Source organism: Nannobrachium achirus (genome assembly GCF_963921795.1).
Source record: "Nannobrachium achirus genome assembly, chromosome: 4".
NCBI classification, from domain to species: Eukaryota; Metazoa; Chordata; class Actinopteri; order Myctophiformes; family Myctophidae; genus Nannobrachium; species Nannobrachium achirus.
Genome location: NC_137813.1, coordinates 16,376,190 through 16,393,623, shown reverse-complemented (window position 1 = coordinate 16,393,623; position 17,434 = coordinate 16,376,190). Strand labels below are relative to the sequence as shown.

General features: G+C 43.9%; 1 protein-coding gene across 1 annotated transcript; it reads right to left on the bottom strand.

The window, feature by feature from the left end:
- Positions 1 to 3,322: 3,322 nt before the first annotated feature.
- On the bottom strand, positions 3,323 to 4,471 carry LOC308282694 (leukocyte elastase inhibitor-like; the record flags this gene model as incomplete). Its single annotated transcript, XM_080723083.1, has 1 exon — positions 3,323 to 4,471. The coding sequence occupies one exon, from the start codon at positions 4,469 to 4,471 to the stop codon at positions 3,323 to 3,325; it is 1,149 nt and encodes a 382-aa protein (XP_080579209.1).
- Between the last annotated feature and the right edge of the window lie 12,963 nt (positions 4,472 to 17,434).

Here is a 17,434-nt window from a genome sequence, read left to right as displayed (position 1 = left end):
CTATCTTAAAATATGAAGCCTTGTTGTAAAAAAGAACAAAGTTGTCCTTTAAGGTCTTGGCTTGAAATGGGTAAAACCTTTGTTCCATAACTTATTGTATCAAAACGTTATTAGCCTTCAAAGTCAGCTTGACACATTGTGACAACCTGCCCCATCACAGTGTAGCTTGTCACAATATATGGGGTTGACACGTATGGCATCAAAATGAAGCTATTGACTTCCTCTTTCTAACAAGTGATACGTTTTTAAATGTTTAGTATCCAACACATTTTATTACTAAACCAACACAAAAATAAAAAAAATTCTCCAACCCCTAAAAAATACAAAATATCTTCTCACATCAATGTCTTTGATGTCTTAACAGAATATCCAGGTAGAAATGACTGTTATGTTACATGACTAATATCAACATGGTGAAACAGTGCACATAGGGGGAGAACGGGGTAAGATGAACCACTTCGTGCTTATGTTGCCCTGGAAGCAAGAAAAAGTGAGATGGCAGTAAATTCAAAACATCTAGACATATTTCAGGATGTCTGCTATCATTTGAAATCATAAGTAAGTGTCTATGACAAAGGACCATAACAATATGACTTATTAATAAAAGGGGGTAATTTGGTTCAACTTGCCCCAGGTGAGGGGTAAGTTGACCCATGTGATATTCTAAACTTTAACAGTTTAAACTTGAACAAAGAATGTATGTACTTATCAGAAATATTTTAATAACACATTTCCCTTTTGCAAATAGTCTTATTTCCTTTCTTAGTTATTTAAACCGTAAGAAAAACTATTAAAACCAATTAAATTAATTTGTTATTCAGAACCTTTTAATATTTGCAATTATTAATATAATATTAAAAACTTCTCTTAAATTAGTGTATTCGTCAAAATGTGAAGCTCGACCGTTCCACAAGCTTGCACCTCTCCCCCGCATAGAACTCAACTACACCAGTCTGAATCAGTGACATCACTGATGACATCACTGGATTCCTCACTAGCACCACTGCCCCGTTGAACTCAACTACACTCAGAATCAATGACATCACTGATGACATCACTGATGACATCAGATTGTGTATACGGAATACTTTGAACAATGGGCTAGAAAAATAGTCTGGTTGCGCTACTGGCAACCACACTAACTAGAACTGCACACTGTCGAGGTGCCAACATGCGACTTGTGCACAAGTAGGTCATACATGGCCTACTTGTGCACCAGAGCACTCCATGAGGTGTGTGTGCCCTGCCTCATTGGCTGTTATTAATGAAGACATCACCAGGAATGCTCTTATATACCAAACTCTGCTGACATCACCAGTGGCATCACCAGGAATGCTGGTCCCTCATTGGCTGTTATTGGTGATGTTGCCAGAGATGCTGGTCCCTGACTGGGCTACGGTCTTCAACAAGAGGAGACACTGACATACATACATACAGTACATACATACATTACATACATACCCAGCCGATTACAGTACTTGCACGCTCTGCTTGCGCAAGTAACTAGAAAGATGCAATTGGAAATTGCAAATGTGGTTGCCCTTGTACTTCAATGGGAAAAACCCTTGATAATGAGTAAAAATCACACCCAATGTGAAGTGAGCGGTGGTCGTGCTTGCATAATGTCTTCAGACTAGGATTTGAGTCTAGGATGTACAGGCTATGCTACACACCAGGGCAGGAATTTCATGGAGGCCATGAAGGCCATGGCCGCCGTTGCCCCTCAGTTTGGCCCTGTGCCCCTCAAAACAATTGCATGACTTGAGGCCACTGTGGCCTTAATGCCCCAGCTGACTGAACCACTTTCTCCTCTCTTTCTTGTTGTCAATATGTAGAGTCTAGACTGGACAGACACCAGTGTCTCTTTCTTGTCATGTAGACACCAGTGTCTTTTGTTGTTGTTGTTGTTGTTGGGGGCGGCATAGCTCAGGCATAGCTCAGGGGTAGAGAAACTGGTATTAGAGCACGAAGGGTATAAATCCCGAAGGGTTCCCAGTTCAAATCCGGGCTCCCCCTGAGTTAATGTCGAAGGGTCCTTGGGCAAGACTCTGAACCCCTAATTGCCTCCGGTGAGTAGGTTGGTGCCTTGCATGGCTTCCTCCGCCACCGGTGTATGAATGTGTGTGTGAATGGGTGAATGTAATGCACAATCTATGTAAAGCGCTTTGGATTAAAAGCGCTATATAAATGCACCATTTACCATTTACCATTTAGTTGTGAGATTCTGAAATCTCTCCCGAGTCCCCATCTTTAAACCAATCCATTGACTTTGATTGGTGCAGGGCTAATGGAAGTCAATCTTCTGAATGGCAATGTTTCTGAATGAAGATGTGTAACCGGCCACTTGGCCTTTGGTGTTGTCCATTTTTTGAGGGCACAAAGGCCAAATGCCTTCACTGCAGATTAGGTTATCATCCCTAATTCTTAAATTCAACAAAATCATTCAATGGACTAAAATCTTGTTTTATTTGATGGCCTTCCTGCCCTGGCATTTGGCCTTTGTGCCTTCAAAAAATGGACAACAACAAAGGCCAAGTGGCCTTGCCCCTAAAATGACGAAATTCCAGGCCTGCTACACACACACGTTTTGCTATGGCAAAACGCTGAGGAAGAAGGCTACAGACATACGACATATGACATCACTAGACAAACATGATGCTACGCACACACATGTTACTATGGCAAAACGCTGAGGAAAAAGGCTACGGACACACGCACAGCCACGTATAGGACACCAAGAACACCAAGAGCAATAGTATGTTGCCCTGCAGGGCAACCACGCCAACTAACTGTGGTGCAGGAAACCATATCCAGGGGTGTCGCACCAAATCCTGGGCCCTGGGTACAAGGATTCACTGCGGGACCCCATGAATGTTCTTCAAGGGGGGGGGGGGTTAACCCATTCAGACTGGGAACACATTATTTTGTGCTTTAACTATTGAAAAATAACAGATATACAAGCTTGCAGCACGGCACTCGGTGCAAGTCTTTGAATATTTAAAATCCTTATAAGGTTTTTTGAAAAGAACTATGTCAAACTATGTTTCTGTCATTGGTGCTCAAACCGTTTCATGTGAAGGACCCCCAAAATGATCTGTATTTGGCCACGGACCCCATCTCAAAATATTTTGTTCCAGGGACCCCCAGAAACAAAATCTGAGTTACAAATGTTTGCTTGAATCGCTTAAAAAAATACTTATACACAAAGATTTGCACAGCTTGTAAATCTGCTATTTTTCAATAGTTAAAGTATAAAAAAATAATTAAGACCCCTCCACCTTGGGCCCTGGTAACTCAGCCCCACTTCCCCCCCATATCCAACTCAAGGAGGGGAGCAGTATCGGCCTGCAAAGAGGAGGCTCATGGTGGGGTTGTGCCGGATGAAGAAGAGGAAGGGGTGGTCAGCAACGAAGATGGGATTAAGTGCCAAAGCCCATTGCCCCATAACAGAAAAGGCAGCCCCTGCTGCCTCAGTGCCCTCCTCGTTCACCTCCACAAAGGCCTTGTGCACCACCTTGGAGAGCACCAGGTCGTTGGCTGGAGACATCCCGGAGAAGTCACTCTGTTCTTTGTCAAAGGCGTCCTCCATGCCCATCCTGATCAAGATGTCTTTCATGTCATATGTCTCCTCCATCTTGAAACAAGGCAGGCCCAGGGTTTCAATCGTTCTGTACTCCATCCTGCCCGGATTGGTCCAGTCCACAAACCTTTCATAGGTTAGCTCCTTTTCTAGCTTTTCCAGGCCTGTCGTGTTATCCTCTATCTTATAAGGCAGGAAGACAAGCATGCTAAGGTCTTTCCCCGTATAGGGAAGCTCCAGGACCTGACACCTGATTTCAGGAATCCTGGCATGAGGGAACACAGACACCTGGTGCATCATCTTCACCGGCTTGCTTTCAGTCTTGCTGAGTCTGAACAGTCCATCCCTGGTTTCGCACTTGGGGAAAGACTTGTCCCACGTGGCTTTGAAGTGGATGGCATTGACCAAAACCAGTCTGCTACGTCCATCCACCACACCCGGTGCAAGCAAGTCCTTGATTTTATCTTGCGTCTGTTTCTCCACCCAGCTGTTTATGTTCAGCCTGGCTCCTTCTGCGTTGCCAATGAAGTCCACGGGCTCCAGCTGTGCGTCATAGTGTTTTCTGGTGGCACTTAAGAACTCCTCAACAAACTGGTAGGACTGCTCTCCATACAGGCGGTTGGCCAGGATGAGGGCGTAGGACCTCCCTGGCCTGTTCAGGTCAGCCATAAGCTTGGAAAAGTCCATGTGGACGTTGTCCTTAAAGTGCAGAACCTCTGACATCTGTGTGGCTGTGTTGCCACGGGCCCCCAGCAGCACCATGGCCAGAGCAGAGGAGATGCTGAGAGGAGAGTAGAACACATTGTCAGTGTTGTTATTTTCAGACAGCCGTTTGAACAGAGACAGGGAAAACGTGTTGCATGCTGCTGACAGGGGCGTTGGTGATGCCATTGTGATCAATGTTGTGACCGATTCCCTAATGTAACAACTTCTGACCAATTTCTAAATGATAGATCTCTTAGATAGGCAAAGACTGGAGTAAATTAAATACTGTTTGAATCTAATCTCGAGGGGTGACAGCCACCCTTATAGTGCTTGGTTGGATGCTTGTGACATCACCCAAGCCACAGCACAAAAAAAAAATCGCACCCGTGCGAAGTGAGCGGTGCAAAAAATATTTAGGGAGTATGATATACTGTGGACTTTGATTTTCAAGCCTTTTCTTTAAATAACTAGACCAGGTCAACCTGGTTGTGCCAGACCCCCTGTCTGTCATCATCATTTATGACATCATGCCTTTTGTAGGCATGTCATCATCATGTCATCATCATATATACCCTTTATATAGAAAACCCGGACCGACATTTGCTTATGTAGGCCTACCCATTTCATGGGTCTGGCAATCATAAATGTTTTTCCCTTTTAAATTGAAGATATTAAATAATATCTTTATCTTTTACTCTAGAATTGTATCATAAGGATATGATATCTTGTAGAGAACAGTTCAAGAAGGATTGAAAAGGAAAAGAAAAAAGGGAGAATGGTAAAAGAAAAAGATTTAAAAAAAAGAAACAGAAAAAAAGCTATATATATATGTCACGGTTTTAAAGAGAAACAGGACGGTCGAGAAACGGAGCACTCGGTGTGCAGCACGGGGCGGAACAAGCGGTCGCCCACAGCAACATCCTCCAGGCGGAGCCGCGCCCGCTCGATTGTCCACGACATTGCAAGCGGCGCGCAGGCCAGCGGACCTTGGGCCGCGCGGCCGGCGGAGCGCCGCGCGAGTTACGAAGCCGTGGTGAATGCAATAGTTATATTTATGCCCAGGCCGTAAGGCCTGGGCAAGCCCACGATAAACACCCTGTCCAAGTGACTACAATGGAGCTAATGGCTAAGCTAGGCTAGGCTAGGCTAGGCTAGGCTAGGCTAGGCTAGTAAATACAGTCGCAAACGAGTGACGTCAGCGCCTTCACTAGTGAATGCGAGTGAATGGCTGTCGTCGCCACCTGGTGGTGATTAGTGTGTGGTGAACGACAAAACAAGCGCTCTTACAATGAACGTCCTGCGTTACCCAAACATCCTGTAACATATATATATATATATATATATATATATATATATATATAAAATATATAGGAACACATTTATTATTTATAGTTCTTTTGTGTTTTTAGTTATTGTTATTAATAGGGTATCATGGTCTTTTGCTGTATGAACTATATAGACAACATTGTGCATTGCTGTCGTTTTTATTAAGGAAGTAGGCCACAAACTGTGCAAATTTTCTGTCTAAAAGTGTGGTTATGTTATCGCTTATAAGTGAATATTAATCTAATACAATTTTGAAATTCAAGGTTAGGCGGCCTAAACGTGTTATGACGTATTTTACACGGCCTAAACGCGTTCTAAATCAGAGTTAACCAATCGGGTGCCTATGTGACTATGACATCATGGACAGATCAACAGAATCGAAGTGTTTCATTGGTCTAACGGACTTGTGTCATCATCACCGTGCGAAGTGAGCGGTGCAAACTAATTCCTGTAAGGGCGCCTGCGCGAATCAGTGTTGATAGGCATGCATGGCAATATTCTTTGTGTTGTGTATGATGTCAGTCTAGAGGTCTGCTCAGACTATATAAGGTTTTCGTGTGTCCTGACCTTTACACCATACAGAGGACGGAACCATCTCTGGACAGAACCAGCTCTGCCACCGGAGCCTGATGACTCTGGTGGTCGTCAGTTAGGCAACCAGTGATCTTATTTGCCTCTAGATTTTTGTTTATGACCCTATACTAATTATTTCGGCAAAGCCGAAGTATTTGAATTTCATACCACGATTATTTTGACCAAAGAATCATCCGTTATCCTGGGGCGGAACATTTGGTCTAGTTAACTCATTAGTGACAGCATAATCTTTTTTTTGTATATATTAATATTCCAAAAATAAAAATGAGTCAGGTGATTTCAGAATCCTCACAGATAACAGTGGCACACATGGCACATGGTACTGTAGTTCCAAGTTTTCAAAGGAAAAGTAGGTCTCATAGGGGAAGAATCCACATGAAGGTAGGCAATCCAACATAGAAAAAACAGTCAGTCAAAGAAAGTGTTCCATTGTGGCAGGCCAGCCGGGTGACATGCGGTGTTCAGGCCTTGTTCAACAGTCTGAGGCGGGAGGAAGCTGTTCAGAAAGCTGGTGCTCTTGCATTTGATACTAGACCTCCTTCCATAGCCACGGCTGTAGAAGTGAGATGAAGAGGTTGTGACTGGGGTGGTGACTGTCCTGTTCAGTGAGCTTTGACTACACACTGCTCATCGTACGGCTCATGGAGTGAGGAGAGCCCACCAGCCATTATGTACTTGGCCCAACGCACCACAACATACAGTAGGCTTTTCCGTTTTTTAATGGTGCAGATGCCATACCAGGCTGTGACACAGCAGCCTGACAGAGTGCTTTCAATGGAGTTGTTGTAATACAGCCTGAGCATGCGGGGGCTCGCTCCGAACTCCTTCAGGTAATGAAACTAGTGGTATTTGCTGACCCTTTCCGCTGCAATTCCATCAATGAAGCACCATGGTCTTGACATTGTGGGCAAGGTTGAGTACCAGCAATCCCTGTAGACAGACTCATCATATCTGGCATATCACTGTCATGTTGTGTCCTGTCTTGATTCTGTCATGCAGGTGGCTCTTTATTGTTTATACTATTTAGTTATAATCTATACAGTCTGTTTTTGGAGAAAAGTTAATACAACTTGTGGCAGGAAAAGTACAGTAGGAAATCACGTGATTCACTGTCTTCAGAAGCACATCACGTTCCGTCAGAACATTACTGAGATGAGATTCATTCGGTTTTGTGAAATCTGTTATCAGTGTGTTTTATTATACATTTTGTTTCATGAAACTCAGAGAACTGACATTGCTGATTGTATGAGTCATGTATTTATCTATAATACATGAAAACAAACCACACTTTTAGACAGGGCCCTGTGATTAAAGCGCTCTGTCTAAAAGTGTGGTTTGTTTTCATGTATTATAGATAATACATGACTCATACAATTGAGAAATTCAAGGTTAGCACCACTCAATAATTTTTTATGACGTAATTTAGGCGGCCTAAACGCGTTCTAAATCAGAGTTAACCAATCGGGTGCCTATGTGACTATGACATCATGGACAGATCAACAGAATCGAAGTGTTTCATTGGTCTAGCAGACTCATGTCATCATCATTTGTGACATCATGTTTTTTTTTAAGCGGTCTATAGGAGCGGTTAGCACCGCTCAAAAAAAAAAATACTTTATCTACAATCTACATAGTACACAAAATAGAAGGGGATACCGCCACACTGGAGCGGGCGTCTCCTGGTCCAGACCTGGATGCTCAGCACCAGAACAAAAACAAAAACACGACACTGCTTGTATGGGCCGTTCTGTCCATGACGTCAGTTACTTTACGTATATTAGTACAGATCTCCATAATACAGAAATGAAATGAAATGTAGGAGCGGTTTGCACCCCCCAAAAACTAGAATGCACTCTGTCAATGTTGCTTGCGCTTTGTGCACTCAACTCATAGTAACATTCCGAAGAAAATGACAAGTGCGACCAGCAGAGAGCGCAAGTAGGGTGAAGAGTGCTGTCTTTATGTACTGTATGTGGGCGGGCACTCTGTCAGTGTCAAGGTGCCAACTTGCGCTTGTTAGTTATATCAGGTTGCACTTGTTGGTTGTGACGTCACCGAGAACGCTGCTCTCTCATTGGCTAAAGGCCCTGCCATTGTACTGCCGGCCGGAAACAAACGCCCTAAAGTAGTAAATGCGTGATATCATCACAAGTAGGCCTATAAAACACTGTATGTACAGAGTAGAAAAGGGTTGTCTGTCTAAGTGAGAAATGATAATTAACTCCCCTTTGGCCTCCTGAAAAGTTCAGGGCTGTTTTAAAGGAAGCCAGTGAACCAATTTTTTTTAAGGGATGGGTTTTTCAGGGTTCAAATTCAAAAGTAGCAGATCTACGACTACCGGCTTAGTTCCAAGCTTGCAGATCTGCTACTTTTGGGTGCTGTGATGCTGTAGTATGATCGAGTTGGGAATTTATTATATAAAACTAGACCAGGTCAACCTGGTTGTGCCAGACCCCCTGTCTGTCATCATCATTTATGACATCATGCCTTTTGTAGGCATGTCATCATCATGTCATCATCATATATACCCTTTATATAGAAAACCAGGACAGACAGACAGACCGACATTTGCTTATGTAGGCCTACCCATTTCATGGGTCTGGCAAAAATTGAGATAGGAGGTTTCTGTGCGACAGCGACAATATGGCCTATTATGTCTTTTTCCTCACAAGTGGGGTGGTCTCTCTCTGGTTACCAACAGCCATCTGCACACAAAGCTCTCAGTAGCAGATTTCCAGTGTAACTGTACACCGCTGCTTGTGGAGAGTGATACGGCTCACACACTAGACTAGAGGCCATCTCACATGATGGCTCTGTGTTGAAGAGCACAGTGGTGGAGGGAGTAGGCTACTCACATTTTTGCATAATACATATTTTGTAACGAGCATTTGTAGCTAAAATTTTGCTTTTGGGGGTCCCTGGAACTAAATATTTTGAGATGGGGGTCCATGACATGAAAAAGTTTGACAACCTTGAACCACTGACAGAAAGGATTTTAGAAGACATTTAGGGTCAAAATATTCAAATATTCAAACACATTTTCAAGATTTTTCAAAAATAGCAGATCTACAAGCAAAAAATAGCAGATCTACAAGCTTGCAGCACAGCGCTCAGTGTCGCGCTGAGCTTGTATATCTGTTCATAAAATAATGGTTAAAGTAATATTGGACTTCCGTGGGTTGACAAGCTTTTTGGAAAAGATTTCCTTTAGCCAGAAGCACTATTGGCACCTGCCCACAGAGCCAAAACTACTACTGGTGACCTTGGCTTAACTCACCAGCAAACTGGCCTGACCTGAACCCCACACAGAATCTGTGTTGTGTCAAGAGGAAGATGAGAGACACCAGACTCAACCACAGGCCTCTATCAGTGCAGTACCACAGGCTGATCACCTTCATGCCCCGCCCCATCGATGAAGACATTTGTTCAAAAGTGTTCCATTCCAAGTACTGAGTGCATAAATTAACATTAATAACCTTTCAGAATTGTAACATTTTGAAAGGTGTGGAATATTTTGAGATGTGGATTTTTTTTCATGCAGATATTTTGAATATTTCACTGCAAGCACAATGAACCTAAAATATATGAAAAGTTAATATATATATTAACTGTTATAAAGACTATATTAACATAGAAATTAACTTATCTGTATATTTAATAAGTGACACAGGCTGTTTTAAAACTCTCAAATAGGTCTCACTGAGCAAACAGTGAGAGTACATATTTGATGTTATAATCTTCACCACATTCCTGGCAAGGTGACTTACCGGTATTTATTCTCCTTAAAAAGCAAGCAAGGATGCGAGCAAACAGACACATCCCCTTTGAATTGCCTTGCAGAATCCCACCTCATAGGCGGAATAAAAGTGCGGTGTAACCGCGTGCCCTAACAGAGTCGGCCCAGGCTATTTCTACATTGCAGTATTGAATTGATGAATTAAATGGGTTAAGTAGCCTATTTTTCCACCTCTGTCCTGGCTGTGTAGCGGTCAAATGAAATCAACAGGTTCTATTACAGTAATGAGAGTGACATGAGCCAGAGGCAGAGGGCGCCCATGGGTCGACACACAGCCTCTCAGCCTCCTGCAGGCAGGCAGGCAGGCGGGCATCACCATCATCACCACACAGACAGACAGGGCTATCAGCTTTCCGCATTCTGTCCGTCTGTGTCACGGCGTCGTTTTTCCTCCCCAGCCCACGGCGCTCTGATCCCCGTGGGACTCAGTTTTACTGGATGGTTGAGTGAGTGTAGACACTGCTGCTATACTTTCTCGTGGAAGTTATACACAATGCGGCGGTGGCGGGCGATCAGCAGGATAGTACTATCCACGAGTTGACATCCTGGCAGGGGGATCATACACACACACTCAGCCCGGCGACACCGACCTCACAACAACACAGTCCCACAGTTTAGTGACTTCTTGAAACGCCAGGATGTCACCGATCGTGGTGTCACCGCCGCTGTCACCGCCATCAGGCTCCAGCGACACACGTTATTCAACCAGGAGGTCTGCATCCCACTAAAAAAGGATATTTATTTCCTGGACGTTTGTACGGACGCCAAGATCTACGGAACACGGATCCCAAGCCAAGCGGCTTAATGTTGTGTGTCTGATAGTTTAGTGAGAGGTCGACAGGCAGGCAGACCGGGCAGACATCCCCGCATCCCCGCAACGAAAGCCCAAACAGACCGGCAGCATTTGGTTCTCACGGCTCAGGATGGCAAACAACGACCTGCAAGTAAGTTTCGCGAGTTTCTCCGATGATTGTTATTGATGCGTTCGCTTCATTGACAGTAGGTCTATAGCCTAGCAGTTGTCATGGTTCCATTTGTGTAGTTAATAGTGTAGAATGACATAGCCTACTCTTAAAGTTAGAGGTCCATTTGAACCACCTCAAGGAGCCCTGATGGTCCCTGGACGACTGGAGTCTCTGGACCCCTTGTAAAGCTGTGGTTCTTAACCTTTTAGGATGTGACCCCCAAAATAATCATATTATTTGAGCTAGTGACCCCCCAAAATAATCATATTCATATAATCATATTTGAACTGCATGGGGACAGGGACTCCCCCAAATCATATTTGCACTGGGGTATATCCCCCAAAATAATCATATTTGAACTGGGGACCCCCCACCACCTGACAAGCACTTGGAATGTAGGAGTTGAGGCATTACATTTTGTTCCACATATAAATATTGTATATAAAAATATATATAATATAATATTAATGATATACAATCAAACCAAGTTTGAAGTGAGCGGTGGTGCGTGTGTGCATGGCTGCGTGTGTAGCAGTTAATTTCAGGGTTGTGTGTGTGTGTGTGTGTGTGTGTGTGTGTGTGTGTGTGTGTGTGTGTCACTCAACGGCGCCACTTGGTCACCAGCGGCATTGCAGCTCATACAAAGCAACATAGATAGATAGTAAAACAAGGACAAAGTCACTCTAAAGGAGATGGTGTCACCACCACAAAAAAAAAACACTGATACTTGTTTCATTCATTCATCAACTCATTCATTCATTCATTCATTCATTCGGCTCGTCAAGAAGAATATCTGTTTTGTAATTGTTGTCATGTATTAAGCCCACCTTCTGAGCATCATGGCTCAAATGATGAAAGGCTCAAAGCTGCTGCTTTGTTTTTTATCCTGATTCTTTCTAAACGGTCAAGCAGGTGTTTCACCCAATGCCTTTAGGCTACCCGAACTGCGTGGTCTCTTGTGCCAGACGAGAGAGACCAAACATACTGTATACATTGTGCTTATGTGCTTTGGGCAGTACTACTTGTCTAGGTGGGGTTGGCAAAATGGCCCCTTTATTGAGTTTGCATGTTCTCCCTGTGTCTCCTAGTTGTAGGTACCCTCACAAAAAAGCATGCAGTAATCTTGGTCTCTATACTGGCTCCCCCTGGCCAGCCGGGGTGCCTGATGGAGGGGAAGGGACCTGGTTGGAATAACGTGTTCCTTACACACGACACGCTACGTCCAACTGGGGAAACTCCCCCTGTCAGGTGAAAAGAAGGGGCTTGGACTCCTTATGCATAGTCCGTTGCTCTCCCAAAGAACTACTTGTCAAGCAGCAGGTGTCCTACTCACTCATCACACCAGGGTCTTAACATTATCAATAGAAGGGTACTAACCATTTAGGCCTGACCTAAGTTTTCTGAATAAAGTCAAATATGATTTAAAAAATTACAAAAACAAATATGTTGCTACATACTGTACATGTACTGTACTGTACTACACTAAAATGTGTTCCTGGCCTGAATGGGTTAAAAGCTGCAGTACAAACACAGATAGCAACATACAAAAAGACATGCATATAGTGAGACACACGTGCACATACATACACTAGGCCAGTTGAGGTAGTCACACCAGATGTGTTCATCATCACAGTCATGAAGAATTTTACACCTGTCCTGTGGTATGTGTTGCCCCAGGTACCGTTCAGTGTTGCCAAGTCTGCTCATTATAAGCGACTTTGGATTTGTTTTCCGATAAAGTAGCTTGTAAATATTGCTATTTGCTAGTTTTTTAGCTTGTAGATTATATATTTATTGTAGATCGTCTATTTTCAATTAGCAAATGTATACAAATGTGTATTTAAAGTAGCCTACTCATGTTGTCTAGTCGCTTGTTTTCATAGACCTGGTTGCTTATTTCTCTCGTGGAACCTGGCAACACAGCTACAGTTGCGTGTGTGAGTATGTAGCAGTGTGTGTGTGTGGCAGTCAGACGGACAGACAGACAGACAGACAGACAGACAGCAGTGTCTCTGACTTATTGGGTTTCATGGCGGTGTCACCAACCACCACACAGCCACAGAGGACTGTGAGGGGAAGTGTTAAAAATTGAAAGGGTTGTTGCGTGTCGCCGCAGTTGGACCCACAGTCCATTTTAAAGGAGTAGTTCACCCCAAAACACAACTTATTTTCCATCAATTACACACATGAAGCCTTGGAGTCATGGAGCTTTTACATTTTTGTCAATAATTCTTTGACAAACATTTATTTTTGGAGACAAATACAAATTTGATGACCAGCGGAGTCTGTGATACGATTGGAAATGATCAGGGAAATAATGCACTCATTTGTGATTCGTTTTCTGTATATTTTCTCCCCTGGTTTCAAAAGATATTGCGTGTGGATTTTTTAGATATCTTTGCCTATAGAGAAGTGGATCGTATTCGTAACCCTGTTTTTCACAGACTGCAGGCAAGTGCTGCAGTTTTTCTCTCTTTATCAACAGGTTAATTGCATCCGCCTTCCATGCATTCAGGCACTGGTATGACCAACTGTATGTCACTATGGGGCTGTTAAGTATGACATCATTTTGTAGGCAGAGGAGCATTTTCTGTCCCTCGCTATTTCAACAGATCCGAGACAAAAATAACGACTAAAGTATAATTCTAACACTTTCCTTTCAACAACAAAGAGAATAAAAATGTGTAAATAGTAAAAATAGTAAAAAGATTCACGGAAACGGGGCAGAAATTCTCCTCTGCCTACAAAATGATGTCATACTTAACAGCCCCATAGGTGAATGCAATTAACTAATGGTTCGAGACAAGGCCATAACATGGCCTTGTATATATTATGTATATAATATGGCCTTTATATTAAAAAGGCCATAATTATAAAGAATGAAAGAACATTTCCGTCACATTCTTGGGCCGGGCGGGTATATGCCCTATGCACATCAGCCATATTGTTAATTGGAAATTGGGCCCCATACTTCCTTCCTTCATACCAACGGTACTAACGGAGCCGCTGTTCCTTCCTGGTCAAACAGAGTCCACCACTGATATAGTTCCCTGTCCACCACTGTCTGTGTGGGGGTTAACTAAGTCTGACACCACATGTCACGTCAACAGGTCAACGGACATCAGGTATCACCATGACATCACCTGTACAGCCAGGTCTGTCTGTGCTGAGTATATGGTATCTCTCCTGAGCACGCTCAAAAGATGCCGCCAGGCATCCATGCCTATGTGGCAATGCCTAAGACAGTGTTATGCACCTGGACCAGTAGGCCAGGAGGTGCCCTGATTATTATTATTATTATTTAAAGATAATGTTTTGGTTTTGCTGTCTTTATTGACAGTTTTTCAGTGAAGATTGAGTGGAAAGAGGGAGAGAGAGGCGGGGAGAGACACGTAGCAAAGGCTGTTTTTACTAAAAGTAAAAGTATTGGAAATTAGAAATACTTAAAGGCCCGCTGACACGCCCCGAAATTATAATAGTATGATACAGTAGGTCACGTGGTCTCTCTGAAAACGCTCTGAAATAGTCTCATGTCACAGTGTAATCTGCCCCTTGCCCCCCAACAACAGCTGACCAGTACAGTAAGTAGTCTAAGTACAGCCAATTAATTTGATTGGCTTATAATTGCGCATTCCCACAATGACCTCATAAAAATATTAACTCATATTTTAAGATGACTTTTTAAAGTGACAGTACCCCTTTAGGTGACAGTACCCCTTTAAGTAAAGTAGGAATACTTCAAAACCGTACTTAAGTAAATGTACTTAATTACCTTCCACCACTGCAGAAGCGAAGATTTGAGTTAAAAACGTGCGGCAGGAAGTGATGCGCTTGTATATCTGATAAATGGGTACTCTCTCCTGTTTAGCTGAAATTCAGTCACCTATACCAGGTTTTATTTTTCTCTGTTTAAGAGATGGAGAGACAAGGAGACTCCAGTGACTGAACAAACACTCTATAGCAATGATTACTATCAGAATAACGTAGTTTTCACCAATAAATATCGCTTACCCTTACCCTACCTTTTAAAAGTACATTTTCTGGTCTGGTCTTTAACAGTAAGTAACAGTGGGCCGAACATTTCATATCAAGATTATTGTGACAAAACAAGTCGCGATTTACAATATTATCGCGATAATCAAAATCCATTATCCTGGGGTGGATCATTTGCCAAAAAATAGCAGATCTACAAGCTCACAACACGTTGTGTTGTGACGCGTTGTGAGCTTATAGATCGGCTATGTCAAAGACATTTGGTAGAGAGTAAAAAAAAGAAGTACGTATATTATTAAGTACCTTTAACCAATTATAGAGGGTTTAAGTGGTACCGGATATGCAGCTCTGCAAAGACGATATCACGATAAATTAAATGTCCACGATACGATTATCGTGAGTGTTTTTTTATTACGATAAACGATAATATCGCTTATCGTCCCATTCCTACGCTTTTTTTTCCTAGATATTTTGTAGGGGTCTTTTCTGCCTTTATTCACAGCACAGTAGGTAGACGGGAAACAGGGAGAGAGAGAGATGGGGAGTGACATGCAGCAAAGGCCGTCGGGATCGGGACTCGAACCCGCAACACGCTGCCAGGCACCAGAGCCCACGTGGCATGGCACCTGGACTGCCAGGCCAGCGGGCGGCCCCCCGCCGTTCTTTGTACATCTGTCCAGACACAATGTGCTGCCGACCTTAATGGTGAAAAGATCAAGCAAGCAGGCCATGAGTCATGTCTCTGCTTGAGTCATTCAGCGAGCAGTGGAGCCCACCTGGGGCGAGGATAAGGCTGTTCTGTCATCATCATTAGCCCTCCACAAGCTGTGTGCTGCTGGCTGACAGAAATGGCTGTTTTGGAAGTCCCTACCCATCACCACCGTTACTAGTGGCGATGATAAATCCCATAACCCTCCTCACTGACAGCCTTGATGTAGCCAAAAATCTCAACATCTACTTCACCTCCATGGCCAAAAATCTGGTCAATAAACTGCCCGCTCCATCTGGGCTGTTTGGTGTTAGGCACATCTTGAAATTCTACAGGAACCTTGGGGTATTCAAAGACAATTTTAAACTTGCCACGGTGACAACTGATGAAGTGTTTAAAAAACTGCGCACCCTACCTCAATTCAAGGCCGCTGGCCATGACAAAATCGCCCCCAAATTTCTCATAGACTCAGCTGCCACCATTGCCCCAATCATTACCCATATTATTAATCTATCTATCAAGCAGGGTTATGTCCCCCAGGACTTCAAATTAGCTAAGGTAACCCCCCTGCACAAAAAAGGCAGTAAACTTGACCCTGGCAACTACAGGCCAATCTCAATCCTTAGTTCCATCTCTAAGGTAATGGAAAAAATTGTCTATGAACAGGTGGCTAAATATCTTGAAGAGAATAAACTGATCTACGAGTTCCAGTCTGGCTTCAGAGAGTCCCATTCCACAGATACATGCCTCATCTATTTGAATGATTACATCAAACGTGAAATTCACGATGGCAAATATTGCGGCATGGTCATGCTGGACCTCCAGAAGGCATTTGACACCGTCGATCATTCTATTCTGATTGAAAAACTCAAAGCTATTGGTCTTGATAGCACAGCAGTGAGATGGATGCACTCTTACTTGGTGGGGAGGGAACAGATGGTGGAAGTCAACGGAACCCTGTCCCCCCCCCCTCCCAGTAAACTGTGGAGTACCTCAAGGGAGTATACTAGGACCACTGTTGTTCTTAATATACGTAAACGACATGTCATCTGCTTGTGACTGCAATCTGTTTCTGTTCGCGGACGACTCGGCTCTCCTAGTCTCAGGCAGAGACATATCGCAGGTTGAAAAGGCCCTTAACTGTGAACTTAATAAGATCTGCACTTGGCTCAATGATAACAGACTATCAATTCACCTAGGCAAAACTGAATGTATCCTCTTTTGATCTAGTCAGAAACTTAGCCTAGTTGAGAACTTCACAATTAAAGTAGGTGACACTGTGATAGAAAGAAAAAATCACACCCGTGTGAACTGAGCGGTGGTCGTGGGGGGGGGGGGGTGCCTGTGGGGTGGGGGGGGGGAGGGGGGGGTGCCTGTGGGGGGGGGGGGGGGGGTGCCTGTGGGGGGGGGGGAGGGAGGGGTGCCTGTGTGTGGGGGTGTGGGGGGGGGAGGGGTGCCTGTGGGGGGGGGGGGGGTGCCTGTGTGTGTGTATTGCAGTTGATGCTCAGGGCAGGCTAGACTCAACAGCACCTCTCTGGTCACCCAGGGTACTCAGGCTACACCAGAGGCTACATACAGACAGACAGACACACACACAGACACACACACAGACACACACACAGACACACACGGCCACGCTATGGAGACGGTGTGACCACCGCTCAAAAACTACATCTGCTACCTGGGTTGCATCCTGGAGGCTAACCTATCCAGCGAAAAAATGACCACCAAGGTAATCAATAAAGTCAACCAACGAATTCGCTTCT